The sequence below is a fragment of the Manis pentadactyla genome, chromosome 2 (assembly GCF_030020395.1).
Source record: "Manis pentadactyla isolate mManPen7 chromosome 2, mManPen7.hap1, whole genome shotgun sequence".
In the NCBI taxonomy this organism is placed as follows: domain Eukaryota; kingdom Metazoa; phylum Chordata; class Mammalia; order Pholidota; family Manidae; genus Manis; species Manis pentadactyla.
The window spans coordinates 66,804,501-66,820,616 of NC_080020.1; the positions used below are offsets into that span (position 1 = coordinate 66,804,501).

General features: G+C 35.6%; 1 protein-coding gene across 23 annotated transcripts in view; it reads left to right on the plus strand.

Moving 5' to 3' along the window:
* Positions 1-16,116, plus strand: part of MCTP1 (multiple C2 and transmembrane domain containing 1) — a 516,560-nt gene that overhangs the window by 341,057 nt on the left and 159,387 nt on the right. For all 23 annotated transcript variants that reach the window (XR_005032713.2, XR_005032712.2, XR_005032711.2 and 20 more), the window contains 2 exons: positions 1,719-1,905; positions 6,679-6,772. Coding sequence is in view for 20 of the 23 variants with exons in the window: in XM_057493380.1 (XP_057349363.1) it covers positions 1,719-1,905; positions 6,679-6,772 (281 nt within the window). In the remaining 3 variants the exon portion in view is untranslated. The remainder of the gene's footprint in view (positions 1-1,718; positions 1,906-6,678; positions 6,773-16,116) is intronic.

Below are 16,116 nucleotides of genomic sequence, written 5' to 3' on the forward strand. Positions count from 1 at the left end.
TGAGAAGTAGGCTAGCATCTAAATGACCCAAGTGAAATGCTAATAGGCACAGAAGGAAATCCTCTAGAAGGCTTCACTGTGTTCTAGTGTTTTAAGAATGATGCAGAGTCATACCAAAAAAAAATAAGGCAAGGACAGGACTGGGAATTGGATGATCAAAGTGAGGGAAAGCCCCTTCTTGGTCCCAACTTTATCCAACCAAACGTCCTATCTGCACTGTAATCCCTGATCAGTTCTCAGGATCAGACCCCAAACGAGTCCAACGATTCATTCACATGCACCGAACTACAGGCTAGGCACTGAGCCAGATGCTGGAAAGATCTGTAGAGAATCGTATTCATGTTTTTCCTTTTTATTAGAGAATACATGTGGTTGTTTGTTTTTTCATTATTATATTTTTTAAGCTCTCAATTTGTTCCAGGTGTTACTGATAAGAATTTAATTCCAATTAAAGTTAGAAGATGAGATAAGGCATTTGATATATTTTTTCATCTTTTAGAGTCTAAGGAGACAGCCTGAGAGTACCTTGAAATGGATGTCGTGTTCACAGAAACAGCGAGGTCATTGGATATACATTCTAATTGTAGGGAGATGTTTCCCAGACTTGGTACAGGCTCTGCCTTCCTGCTCTCTCAGTAGTTAGCACTTAGCACACACAGACTTTCTGTCACTGACCGGGGCTTTTCTGAAGGCTTTTTCATATCTTGCATCTATTACTCTTCCTCCCAATTGTTTCTAGTCCCAGCCATCTCTCATGTCATTTTTGGTAGGCAAAAATAAAAGGAAAATGTCAGACTTTGGTTCAATGTCTGTAATCATTCACACGAAAGAGATGTTTGAATCCAACTATAAGTTTTGAGGCCCTGAGTGAAGAATAAGAAGGAATTAATGTTTAATCTATTCCTGATTGCTGACCACCCTGCTTATAATGTGTTACACATTTATTCTTGTAATGGGCTGTTTCCTGTTTTACTTGTATCTTCCCTTTTCTCTCAGTTTATTGTCCTTGCAGTCACCGCAGTATCTTTCTCTTCCAAGCCAGTTGACATTTTTATGAAAAGAACTTGCAAGATGTTAAGCTTTGAGAGAGGGGCAAATAGAGTGTGGGCTGCCGATTTATGAAACCTGTTTTAAGACAACTGTCTTATATAACATTCAAGCTATCATGTTTTCAGAGGATTTGTTTGTTTTTTATTTAAATGTTTGCATTATCCGATGAGTAAGTTAGCATGGTTTTAAAAATGTAGAACTATGACATTACCGTAGTATGTATTCTAGTCACTGCTTAATAACATTTATAAATGGGTAAAAAATACCCACTCTTTTAAAAGTGACATAAAAATTCAGACTCTCAGTCCTTTGCATCTCCAGACAGCTCATGTAAGCTTTCTGTAAGCAAAGCATTACTGACCAAGGCCATTTAGGGACTGGAAGCCCTGCCAGTTTACAAATATGGTGACAGTGGGTAGTAATTGAAGGCAAATCAGATAAGCATGGTTTTTGTACCTTACAGGAAATAAGCAATTAGACACTAAAATAATCAGGTTCTGAATTTTGTGAGGAAAGTTAGCTGATATGAAAGACAAATTCTTCCAGTGGTTCAAATAGTACTTCTATTGATGTAGTTCTCACATTGTTCTGAACAGCCTGTACTTCCACTATTTGATGTGGCAAATAAAAAAAAAAGCCACTTGCTAATTCAGTCCATTTGTATCTAGGTGCCAGGTCGACCTGTCAGCCCTCAGTAGGGAACAGACGCACAAGTTGGAGTTACAGCTGGAAGAGGGTGAGGGACACCTGGTACTGCTGGTCACCCTGACAGCATCAGCCACAGTCAGTATTTCTGACTTCTCTGTCAACTCCCTGGAGGACCAGAAAGAACGGGAGAAAATATTGAGGAGATATGTACGTATGTAACCTTTCTCCTTTGGGGTCATGTGTCACCATGAGGTCACGAATAATTTACCTGGAGTGACAGAAGTACATCTGAAAACCGTCTAAAAATGAATCAGCAGAAGCAAAATGCAAATGCCATGCATATCTTTGCCAAAGCTCTTGTGATACCCACTGATGTCTAGATGCCTGCTCTTCTCTTCCAGCACAAATTCTAGGTTCTAGATTCTCCTCAGTGATTTTATCATATAGCAAAATTATCATGTAGAGAAACTTCCTCTAAAGGAAAGGCAAGTTTACCACAACATCACTTTAAAATTAACTCACTGACTTTTTGTAATTGCAATTAAGATTTGTCTTTCCAAGTTTGAAATGGAATTAATGGCACTTATATTAATTATTAGCTTAGTAACTAGAGGGTGTGTATAGAAGTAATTTTTATTTTTAACTGCTTAGTAAAGCCTCACTTCATTCCTTGAAATTATTTTAAATGAATGTGAAATATAATTAACAGGAAGCCTCCTTACCTTTGGATCAAATGTACAGTGAGAGGTGGAATAGTGAGTCACTAAAATAACTACCCTTCTCAAATTATACCAAACCAAAATTCACAATCAAATCTACCTATTTCCCAGCATCCTCACACAATGTATTGCCCATCATGTAGTTTCTTGAATCAACAGAGAGGGGAGCTCTTACTCCACCATTCTTTCGCAATAGAGGCTTGAAAAAGTGAATGCCACAGTAGCCGTGAAGCTGGGAAGAAAGCTTTTCCACTTAAAATTACAAAGCTTGCATTGTACAAGGCTGCCAGGTGTTTAGAAGGCTCCTCCTGACACTCAGCCATGAAACCAAGCTCTGAGTAACAAAGAACTGCTTCATTTTTTTCCTTTTTTTTTTAGATTTTAAAATATTCCTATTTGCTGACTGACATCCTTCCAATAACTGAATTTAATAAAGATGTACCTTATCAGGCTGTGCAGATAACATGAAGTGCTGGTACTAATGCTCTACAATATTCTTCAAACAGATTAGCAGGATGTGCGCTTCAGCAAATTTATTCTGGCTATCTCCACTGCATCAGCTGTCCGCTAATGCTTGAACAACTCACCCACCAATGGCGTTATCATAAACAGTTTAATAGAGGTGACTTCGCAAGGCTAAATAGTATATATTTTTAAGCCACCTAAGAGCCTAAGTATTGTGTGGCATCTTTTAATATGTAACTGCAATTATGAGAACTCTTTCACATTTTGGTCCCCACCAAAACTTATTCTCCTGTTACCAGAAGTGAGCCTCAGGAATTAAAACAATTTTAAAGGAATTAATTGTTGTATTAATATAAAAATTATCCTGGGTATTATAACACTGTATTGAATGGATTAATATTTGATGGTATCCCATATATAAGAATGATCCTGCAGGCTAGGTAATTAGAAATAATCTAACTACTTTATTGATTCTTTTTCTTTTTTTTTTTGCTGGATGGGCTTCCTTAAATTGGCCATTTCCAGTCAGAACTTGAATATTTGTTTCTATATCTTCTTTCAAATGTTAGTTATGTAGATACTGCATCTAATTCTCAGATTGTGTTCTGCTCAATATATTAAAAAGTGAACCATGTTTAAATATACTTTTTTTTTTTTAGCCTTTAATATCAAGCATAGGCCTGTATTCCCCTCTAGAGATATACTTGCAGAGAAGCTAGTCTTTGTGATATAGCACGTGGCATATCACATGCTATGCTATATTATAACAGGTTATAATTGCTCATGGCAGTACAAGGACAAAGGCCTAATATTTAGGGTTTTAGTGCATTTCCTGTTTATTATACAGATTATGAAATGAATGAATGCTGTATCATGTCTGAAATGTGACTTGTTTTGAAGAAACATAGGAGGTTATTTTGAGAATTATTTATGTTTTTCTGTGAGAACATGTGTACTTTTAAAGTTTAAGTTAAACTTAAGAATTTGACTTGACACTGGTTGTGTGAGGAAGGTGAATGAATTGGCCCACACTCATATGAAACAGCTCTGAAAAGGCTGTCCACTGCCGTCAGTCAGCTGTGCATTGCGAAGCATTTAAGCCCCACAAATTAAACAGACATTACTGTGTGAGCCATTATTTGATCACCACAATTGGAAAAGATGGCTAATTCCATTTTCCTTTTTTTTTTTTTTTCTTCTTTTGGGTGGGGCAGGAGGGTGAGTAGGGAAGGTCAATAGGGGGTGAGTAGTAATGGGTAGTAGACCAAGAGCGATTGTATGACCTTTTCAGAACGGGTATGCTGAACCCTTGCTCTCCCTTGTCACAGTTTAAAAACCAGAGGAGCTAGTTTAGAGAAGAAGTTGTTAGCATTCCATTTTTATTATGACATTTCACAGTCATCTGATTTAATGTCCCTTGACCGGATTGTCCACCGTGAGGCGATGGGCTTGAAATGTTATTTAGAGCATTGATAAAAGGTGAGCGGTTCTAAGATGACAGCGAGTCATAAGGCTGGTGGTGTGACATTAATTTTCTCCATAACAGAGATGGAATAAGACGTCACGGTGACAAGCTGTCAATCAGCTCTGGCCCCTCAGAGCATCTCGATGCCATAGGATGGGGTATTGCCTCTCCCGTAATAGAGCTGAACTGAGATGCTCTCCCTGACAGCTGCTGCAGCCATAGAGAAAATATATTATACAGCCTTTCATTAAAAAAATAAAGAGGACTCCTCTCCAGAGCATTTCAATCTTTTCCCATCTATTGAGGGCTGAAAGGATTCACAGCAAATCATAGATTCCTCTGCTATGGAAATTTCTGTCTTCAGAAGCCATCCAGGTTTAGAGGCCTTCTAAAATAACCATAAATAAAAAGTCACGAATACCTCTTGATGAAGCATTACTTCAAGTTATATTTTTAAACTGATATATTTAAGTTTTTCACATTTTTTGGAGTTCTTATTATAATCAATATGTCACTGGTCTAAACAGTTGAAATTTGCAATAAATTACTGAGTGTCAGCTGACTCGAGGAAATGAAATCTTCGAACAATAATTGCCCCTCCAAATGGGAAGCAGAACATTGGAGCGGAAGTGCCAGAAGCTATGTCTGTGCAATGAGATTACCAGTATGAAATGATTCTCAGACTGAGAACTGATGATACTTGTTTTAGTCACAATGAAACTTGGTTTAAATTGCTCCTGAAAATTAAAGGATAGGAACCTTGTGATGAAAGTCTTCCTTATTGGGCTAGGAGACGTGCCTGGTTTCTAATACTCAGTGAGCTCTGAGATAAGCAATTTCCCAAACCTGATCGTACCAACATGCCTACAAACCTCTGAACTCTAAACTGTGATCTAAAGTTCCCCCAGTTAAACCCTTAATTCACAGGAATCGGAAAGGAGGAAGAAGTGCATTTTTACTGAACACTGTCACGTAGGTTGTTGAACCAGACTTTTGGAGATAAACAACTGTTTAGAAGCAACAAAAGATTAAGTGCTAATCCTTGTGCTAAATACTGTTTTTCAACAGCTAGGCTATGAGGGTACACAAATATCTGTATTTTCTCCTCTCAATGTACCAAGGTCATAGCTTCAGTGTAAACAGTGACTAGTCATATTGGACTGATAAAGTTAGTAACACCATAAGCTTTTACTTGTCAGAATTCTCACCCTCCTAATACAGGATGGAAATGTTCTTTATTCCAGTAACATTTTAATAGATAACTTTATTATGCAGAATTATGTTATGCTCCTCATCTTAAAAACATTTATAGATTAGCTAAGGAAAAACCTTTGATTTACGAAGTAGAAATGCTGATCTTGTCATTAGAAAAATGTTATCAAGTATAAATAAACAAATGCATATCAATGTTCTATTTACTTTCTAAGTATTTATGCCCATTTATTAGAGTTCTGAATTATTGTATCGGTGTCTGTCTTTTAATTCTTCAGGTACTGTATGTATTGGAAGACTACCATTATTAATTACTACTATTAATTTGTGAAAATAGATAGGTTTATCATTTGGATATGATTCTTCTATCAAAATTTCTATATTTCTAATTGTACTACAATGGCAAATACAATTACAAATTCAAGAAAAATTACTCATCACTTTTGAAATTATTTTTAGCAGTCAATTTGATTTCTTTTAGATTATGTATGTCATTTACCTAAAAGATTTACAGAATTATATAAGTCTTTTGAATGAAATATTAGAAAATAGTCTTTCAATAATTTAACCCTTATCTAGCACAGGCAATTTTTCAAAACTCACCAAGAAGGAAATAACAGGAAGAATAATAAATTAATTTAATGTTGACTTGCTTACTCCCCAAATCTGAAGTGTGTTACATAGCCAACAATTTAATATTCAATATTAAGAACAATTAATCTCCAAACCATCATTTCCTGAGAAGAAAGATTTCCTTATTTATCAATGAAGATTTCTTGAAGTGCTTTGGTAAAGGAGATCAAAGGAACAAAGTACACATATCCTAGTCTATAACTGATTGTTCACCATCTACTGATAATTATTTATGGGGAAGAAATGAGGGGGTTTTTGATCCTTCAGAACTACTTACAGAGCAATAACTATGTGAATCTGCATGTGTGTGTGGGTGTACGCTTTCATGATGGTGGGATGGTAATTTGTATTGAAGAAACACAAATATTCCTTTGAATCATTTAAGCAGCACCCGAGATCAACCATAAAACTTAAGTGTTTTCTCAGCATGCTGTCTGAGACCTGTAGGACCTTTCTTTCCTAACACTGATGTTGGGGGTCTTTCAGAGTCCACTGCGGATATTTCACAACCTGAAAGATGTGGGATTTCTCCAGGTGAAAGTAATCAGAGCAGAAGGATTAATGGCTGCTGATGTCACAGGTAGGAAATCATGCAGTTCTCCTGTTGCGTTTATGTATCAAGCAGTGTGCGAGGCCTCAGACCTTCTGTAATGACTGTGCTCTTTATTTCACCTGGATCGTCAAAGTAAATAATAGGAGCACAAAGTTTCAGGTTTCATCTTACAAAGATTTGCCAACCACCTGACTTTTATACTGTCTCTGCTTTTTAAAAGAAGGGTGTTATATTAAAAATACATAATAAAAAGTAAAATAACTTGAATTGTTGCCTTCTCCAAGGTTCAATCAACATAGTAGGAATATTTCTTCTAGGTTTTGTCTTTTTGGCATTTTGGAGTAATGCTGTATCTTCTCTCAGACAGAATCAGCTTATCTCAGAGGATATCATAGCATCAACACTTAAATGCAAATGTGCATGAAATCTGCATAGTTCACTGAAAAGTTCAAATGCGTAATACTCAGTTATTTGGTATGAACCTCTAGTGTTTGGGATGCTGACCCAATTGCTTAGTTGTCCGAATCTCTTAGCAGACTCCAAAGGTAAATTAAAATTCTGGGTATAAACTAAATATCTACAGTGTTCTAAACTATTTTTGACCAAGAAACAGGCCTGTAAAAATACCAAAATTGGTCTTGTCTCTTCAAGCTCCCTAATTTGGATATTGCTGTTTCTATGACATGTTAATTAATTGGCCAATAGTAATTATTTCATCAATTTTCCGAATTAAATATTGTTTTGAATTTGCAACTATGTGATCATTCACTTATTATTTAATTGCATAGGATTTGGAAGATGTTTATACTGTCCCTTAAATTGTCCATCTCAAATGGATAATAAATAAGACTGACTTGACCAATTTTTTGCATCATCCTTACTGCTTTTGAAAGAATCCACTTATTATTTGTGGAAATATACTTACCATAGTGAATGTTGAGCAAGTTGACCCTTAAAAGGTAGCTGACTTATTTGAAGGAGAAAAACGCACTTTTCCTACCATCTAAGGGCTTGTAAATCAATACATGAATGCCAGTGCCTTTCTTTAATTCGTGGAACAAAATCAAAACCAAATTAGAAGATTACATACCTTCCAACTAAAAGAGCAGATGTCTGCTCCAAAATGGCAATATTTAAAAAAAAATTAGTATTCTCATAGTATCAAATGACAATTGTGATTAAAATTAAAATGTTGAGAGTTTAGACTTTCTTTAAAGTGGTAATTATCAACTCATTTGTAACCAGGAAGATAATAACAACTGTCAAATATTCTTTCAAAATAGGCATACCTGAAAGGAGTGGGGGAGACAGGGTAGTTTGTAATCTTTTTTGCATATAGGCTGACTTGGCTTCTTGTACTAAACAATTAGTGAATGTTAAGTTTATTCATTTTATTTTTTACTTCTGGCATGGTTATAATCAAATTAATCTGGGCACAATGATTTCTTTTTTTTTTGTTATGCTGCATTTATTATTGGAACCAATAGTTAGCATTGAATGAATGACTAGACTAGCTGCTGTTTTTTGTTCCCTTGGACATAAACTTAAAGACTGGAATAGGAGCACAGTATTGCTTTTATACTACAGAGGTTGTGGCTAGCCTCTAATTCCCGGCAGCAGATGGATTCAGGACTTCATGGTAGTAACGTTCACCATCACGGAAGCACCTCCACTTTTCTTCAGGATTTTCTGTAAGAGAAGGGGGCCACCAAGTGTTAGGCTGAAAACATCTGAAGTTCGGGAGAAAAGCCTAAAGTAATCAGTATCCCAGGGGGTATCTAAGTGCTACAAACTATGACTGGACAACTATAGTAGGCATAATAATTTCTTATACAAGAATTCACATCCAATTTACCTCAAAAGCTTAGATACCTGCCCATTATACAAGTTGAATGCAATTATATAAGTTTGCTTCTGTTGGAGAGAAGCTGTCATTGCTTTTAAAGCTTCATGAATATGCAAACTATGTTAACCCAGTTGGCCTGTATGCCATTATGGACGTTAAAGAACGTGTTCTTTCAAAGCTGGAAAAAATATATTTCTTTCCTAATGGCTCTATGTAAATTAATGTGAGTAACAATAGCCTTTTCCCTAGGGATTCAATGAGACATAATTTTGATCTGATAAAATGAACTTTAATTTGAGGAATACTAAATAACAGATTCTCCATTTTTTTCCCTCCGGTTTTAGGGATATAAATCTGATGATTCCTCATTCCACACTGACTTTATAATCTAATGTGCTCTGAATTGAATAAGAGAGATGTTGAACTATTCGGGGGCAAGAGGATAATTCAGCCTTTGACCTTGCTCACTCGTGGACCTTTGTAGTCTCTATGACATTTGTGATGGTGGCAGAAACTGAGGACCATATATTTAAGTCAGAAATGTCTGAATGTACTACCAATTTTTAAAGTAATCTTTACTTCTGGAAAGGATGTTTATATGTATACTGATTCTTCCTGGCCTTTATCATTAAATTAGGGGCACAAATAAGCTCTTTGTATACTTTATCTCTTACTTGTTCAAAGAAGAACTTAAAAAATATGCTGTACATCTCACTGGATAATCATAGTCAGGCTCTGCAAGATATTCAGCAACAGTTTGAAAACAGGGAATTGAGTCCATGGTGCTGTCTTCAAATCCTCGAATTAGCATCCGTTTAGGAGTGTTGCAGATAGAGAGGGGAGATTTTAAATCATGATAGCTGTGCTAACTAAGCAAAGAATATTTTCTGACCTATAAATGAGGCTTTTACTATATATAGGATGCTTACTGGGATTCAGAACACTGTTTTCTTAACAAGTCTAACAAGACAGTCTTATTTTTGGCCAACTTTGCTCTGTTTTTAAAATATTTTTAATGATCAGAACATAAAGATAAATGCCCATAGTTAAAGCAAAAGATTTTAAATTGTAATATTCCATCATTTAACACAAATAAAGGAAAAAGAGATTCTGTAATCTTCTAAGTAGCCATCAATCTCACAGCAGTTACAAAGAATTTTTTCCTTTCAAAATGTAAAATTTTTCTTTTGTTACAACACATTCATTGAGAAACATTGTGATACTGTATTAACTCTGTGTGAATAAAGAGCAATTGAGACTCTTTGAATGAGGGAGTACAAAGCACAAATTACTTTTTAATGAAACCCTCAATTCTTTCCCTTTCCACAAAAAGCCTATAGCCTTGTTCAGCTGAACACTTACTACAGTAGGTCACTTCAGTTAAGCCCCTAATAAACTGTTGATAGTCGAGGGTAGTTTTTTCTTCAGCCTCAATAGCCCAGTGTTGGACAGTGCACTTCAAATCATTAAGGTTAATACAGATTTTAAAAAGAGATTAACTCTGGTGGTTAAGGCCTCAATTTACAACTCCCACACATACACATGCATTGAGCAAAAGGCACAAGAGTGGATTGAAATTTCAGTCAAATTGTGGGCAGCCTTTCACAGCCTGAGAAAGTGGCACTCCGGTTTTCAGAGTTGGTCAGCTAAATTCTTCACAAGGGAAAAAGTTTGATCAACTGGAAAATACTGCACAGTACAACTTACTTACCTCTCAGCTAACCAGTGAAAAGGTTAATGTCTCTCTATACCATCAAAGCAAAACCTAGCAACTGTCTGGCCCGGTGTTCGCTGGGAAAGATTCTACTGCTAAATCAAGTATTTCTTAAAATGGGACAGATTGTAAGGATAGAAAGACCAATGGCGAGAAATACTTTTTTTTTTTTGGTGGTGGGAAGCAGTTCCTGTTGGAATTTGTCTTTTCTAGCTTCTAATTATTATTTTCCTTGAGCAGGGCCTAATTTCTGCTTTCAGTAGAACATTTAAAGTCTCCTATACTGAGTGAGACTTTCTTCGCTGAGTATTTAGACCTGGCCTATTGGTTCTTTCAAGTTCTAAGAGAAGAAAGAGAAAAGGGTCCTTCTCCTTGGCCCCTCCTCTTCCTTTTCCCCAGGGTTGTTTTTCAGATCTCCTGAGGAAGAGGTCACAGCCTCCCCAGGGATACCAGCCGCTTGGTGTCAGAAACAGTGATATGGGAGAACTGTGCGACCTTTTCAAAAGTTGCCCTACCTTTCCACTGAATTAAAAGTATACTAATATAAAACTTCTCCACCGCAGGTGAATGGATTTCTCAAATGTATGCACCATCTCTTTCAAGAGAGGAAACAAAAGAAGGAGAGAATTTTACAATTAACATAACCCATCACAGAAATAGTCCCGTTAAATGAGCGTATCTTTTTCTAAAGCAAGGCTATGCATTAAGACTTGGGACACACCACCCATAGTCTGGAAACCTACTGGTTATTAAGAGAGATGTTTACTACCGCTTTATTTGCATAGACTTTCCCCATGTTTTTCTTTAGGAAAACTGTCTTCATTGTTGAAAAATATTTAAGTAACAAAACAGCAGAAAAAGACATGCTACAGTTTTTTTATCAGCTTCTGTGAGAGTCTTATTATCTTAAGAAATAACAGTTAGCAGCTCAGATTCATTAGCAGAGCTAAATTTAAGCCCCATTTGACAGGCTGCCGAGAAAACATTTTGTTTTGCTGTCTGTGGGCTTTAATTAAGATGTGTTCAATTTCAGACCTCTTCAGTCTAGCGCCGTCCCCCCACCCCTCCCAACTTGCTGTGTCACAGACCGGCGATCAGACACTTTTAGATGGTCCGGCCCATGACTTTGACCTTCTGCACAGTCCAGCGTTCCCTGGGGAACCGTTCAACTCATGAGGTCTGATTTCACACTTCCAGGATGCCTCAGCTCTCTTAACAATGACAGGGAGACAAAGCCCTTTAGAGCAGGCCGCATGGGGACTTGTTTAAATTGGAAACCAGAGAGGAGTCAAGGAACAAGGTTATGGGCTACAGAATAGTGCTTTTAATAAAGAGCTCACAGCTCTGGCTCAGCTCAAAGAGGTCTACCTCTGTACAATTAATTGAGCCATTTATCTGGAGCATCTTAGGCCTCTACTTTCTCACAGAATTGCGTGGTAAATATCAGCTAAGAAGCAAATGAGATATGCATGAAATGAATTTTAACACTTTGATTACTGTGCCTCCAGTCTTCATTAAAAGTAAATTTATTTGTATTTCTGACCTCATTATCAGTCGGCTGCCTGAATTTTTATTGGTTCTTGTGATTTCCAGCTTGAGTGTGTCATGAAGGTATATTTTATACAGAGATTTGGATTTATTATTCTTGGTATTTTCCCTGAACATTATGGGTCTTTTCAGAGAAAGAAAATGAAAAGGTAGCAGCTATACAGAAAAAGGCAAGTCTATTCTTTGAAAGTTTTACATACAGTTGGAGAAATGCCAAGCACATATACATACCATAGACAAGATATTATCCTTTAAAAAAAATTAACTTTTTATGGGTTAGTCAAGCAAATTGCATAAGATATGTTCAATTGCTGCTCACCTGGCCTTGGAATGTAATAGCTCTACTTAAAGAAGTAGGTATGTTGCTTCTCTTATAGAATTGTAGCAGTTTGAATTTTTAATAGCATGTGCCTTTAATTGCCATCATAGTTAATACCATTTATAATATCTGATATAAATGCAGCATTAGATTTTATGATCATTATATAAAACCTATGTTGGAAGAAGAGAAAAATATATATCCTTAAACTACATGGTTCTACTGAAAATACTAAATATAAAATATAGTGGAAGTCCATATCTGTGAATTATCAAGGGTAAAATAACTTACCAAATAAAAGGGGGCTATTTGTGGATATCATTCTTAATTTTTTAACTTTTACTATCTTAAAATCTTAGAATTACATTGCTTGAAACAAAGATACCTAAGCCTTACACAGTATATACTGAAAATTCCCCAAAGTATTCTTTATTCCCATTGTATAACCTAATGTTGTCTCTATTGCTTTCGAATAATTAAGTTTGTAGAAGACTCTCAAGCAGATAGTAGACTTTGAGAGAAAAATTCATGCAATTCATAATGCATCAAAAATATCCAACACCTGTCATTCTTATTATAATATGCCTAGTTTGGAAAACAGTATTATACATATACATGTTAAATGTCTTCCTACAATATAAAATCTCCCTTAAGAATAAGACTAAAATAAAGGCATCATGAGGAAAGAAAACAAATCATTGCTCTTCATTCTTTTATGTCACCGTATCTCACATAGAAATAAAAGTCGCTTCCTTTTAGTAATTGCATTTTTTTAAAAACTAAATCATACTCTAATATAGAAATGCAAAAGTGTTCTTCTAAAACCAAACAATTCATATCATAATTGTAGAAAGAAGAATTAAAATGATAATTTAACACAAGGGCTGGTGAAGCCTGAGTCTGAGCTAGTGTTTTACAGGGACTTGCAGAAATCATGTGTGATTCATATGCAGGTCACATGGTTAGAAGATACTGCTCTGGAAGAATAGGTGGGATGACAAAAGAGATTAATAATTGGGTTTGATATGCTCTAGAGGTGAAAGACTATGGGCTCAGAAAGTGGTGGTCCCACTATCAATGGGAAATGAGGGGAAGAGAAATACTATAAAATAATTATTTGCATTCTGTGGAACTAAGATTACAAAATGATCCTTTGAGTAAAGAAACAGAGAATTGCTGAGTAAAGAAACAGAGAATTGCTGATTTGGCTTGGAGAGTTAGCTCCAGGATTTCATTCAGTGCTTAAAGAAATGCTTTCAGATGCTCAGATCATTGTTTAAAATTAAACTATTACATATATTTCATTACATTGTGATATAATTATATAATTAAGCAATGCATTTCCTGGAATGGTGGATAGAGAAATGCTGTACACAGAAAGGATCTGATTTAGCTAGGCTTTTGAAAAACAAATCTTCTTGCAGGAATATTTGCATTATATGACAACATGGTTAGATGTGTAAATGACTAAATAGCCAAGGCCAAAAAGAAATAATGGCAAAGGATTGATGTCAGTGAGGATGCCAAGTGGAGGACCACAGGACCCTGTCTTTGATCTAACCTGTTTAACCTATTTACTAATGACTTTGGGGAGATAATTGACTACTTCCTTATCAAACTTGCTAGGAGAGATAGTTAATTTGATATGAGACCAATATATGTATAAAACATGTATATATATATGTAAATGTGTGTGTGTATACGTATGTGTGTATGTATAAATTGTGTAATAGGCTTAGTTCAGACTGAAATAATAGGTGTAGTTCAACAAGATGAGCATTAACAAATACAAGTCAAAAGTCTTGCCTGGGTACTAAACAGAGATGTCTTGCTTTAACAGTAGAAAATATAGAAAAGATTTGAGGGTTTGAATCAAGTTTAAGCTCTATGAGAGTGAATTTTATATATATATATATATATATATATAAATAAACTTTGTTACATTGAATAAAAGGGAAATGTTGAGAATGACACTACCTTTTGAACTTGAGGTATGAATTCACTTTGGAAGATATTCTTTACAGAAGGACGTTGACAAACTAACTGGAATATATTCTCAAGTGGGATATCTGACGTTTTAAAATCAAGTCAGTTGAGAAGAGTACAAGGAAATAATACTAGCAATAATAGTAGCAACTAAAATTCATTGAGCCTGTCACGTGTCAAACATGACCCTATGTGTGGCACAAGGATTATCACAATTAATCTCATGACATAATTAGGTATTGTTGTCACCCGGACTTTACAATTGGAGAACTGAGATACAGAGTGGTTAGGCAACTTGTCAACATGAGCAAGTTGGGAAGACACTGTGACAACTGCTTATACTGCTTCTGCTTGCACTCTGCTGCAGCAAAATGTACTCCATATGCTGCCAGCTAACTGAGTTTCAATGACAAATGTTAGGCAAGACCATCTGATTGGTGCAAGCTAAGTAACATCTTCAACCCTCGCTGCAAGGCCTAGAGGGCCTAGAAATGGCACTTTGACCATTATGGCTTCTCTAGTTCAGGAAGGGACACTAGAAGGTAGTTAGAATAGTTGCTTAGCAAGCCACCCACACAAACCAGTGCAGGAAGGCAGGTAACAAACATTAGTCAGATACTTCCTAAGTGACAGATGCCCCCACTTCACACCCATTATTTCATTTAAACTTGAGAATTGCTACAGAGGCAAATCATAGAAGAGATAAAAGCTACAGAGCATTTCCCAAAAATTATAATTGCAAAAAAATAGATCAGAATATTGCTGTTGAAGTGGTGATTTCCCCATCACTGGAACTGTGGAAGCAGAGCCTGTATGACTGCCTGGTTGAAGAGAGGATCCAAGCGCTAGGTGAGCTTTTGAACTTGGTCTCCAAGGCTTTTTTCCCAGCCCTCAGAATCTGAGGCCCTGCAGTTAGTGCCACAATGATTAACAGGCTCCTGAATGAGTAGATATTTTGTAGAAGAGAAATAAAAAGACAAAGTATTCTGAAGACCAAAGCTTGACACATGACAATTTTCAGTTTTATTGCCTAAAAATATAAAAAAGTTTAATCACCGAATATAGTACTTAATTTTTTTAAGTCCAAAGAATTTTATTCCACTGGAAAAGATTTCTCCAGCTAATTAATTTACCTATAGGGAAGATTATCTAAAACCTCATGCTTTTGTGTGGAAAGTCTAATTGAATATGTATTTATGGCAGGTCCTAAACTATCTACAAGAGCTTCCCAAAACAAAGGAGCTCATAATAAATTTTTTATACTTATTTTAGACCAAATAACTTGTTTTTCTAATCTTGTAACAAGTCACTTGTTTATAGTTTCTATAGTCAATATTAATTGAAATTAAATCTTTAAATGTTTTTACCATAACTTATCTAAACTCTTAAAAGCTTCAACATAATTTCATCATTTTAGTCGCTCCTCAACATATAGATTCTATAGTCTCCCTTTCCTTTCTTTTCCAGGTTTTTATCTGTCTAATTTTGTTTCCTGTTCTTCTGTCATGAATTTGGAGCTTCCCAGCGTATGCCAAGACAGTTTGAATTTGAGGACTCAGGAACGTATCTAGTCATACACAATTCTATAAATATTCTTTACATCTAGTTCTAGATTCCAAGGGAAATAAACTCATATTTACATTGAGTTTTATTCCCATTGCTTTTAGTCATGGCTCCCAAAGTATAGTCTGAGAACCTCTGGGCATCCCTAGGACCCTTTCAGGGATCTGTAGTCAAAATTATTTTCATAATAATACTAATATGTTATTTGCCGTTTTCACTCTCATTCTCTCATGAAAGTACAATAGAATTTTTCAAAATTTTCAAAGGCTACATAATATTTGATTACTTTGAGGTTAACATGTCAGATTTATTGTTATTTTTTAATGTTACATATTTATTAATATATTTTGAATATATTTCTAGCATATATTATTATTTTTGAGTAATTTTTAAGA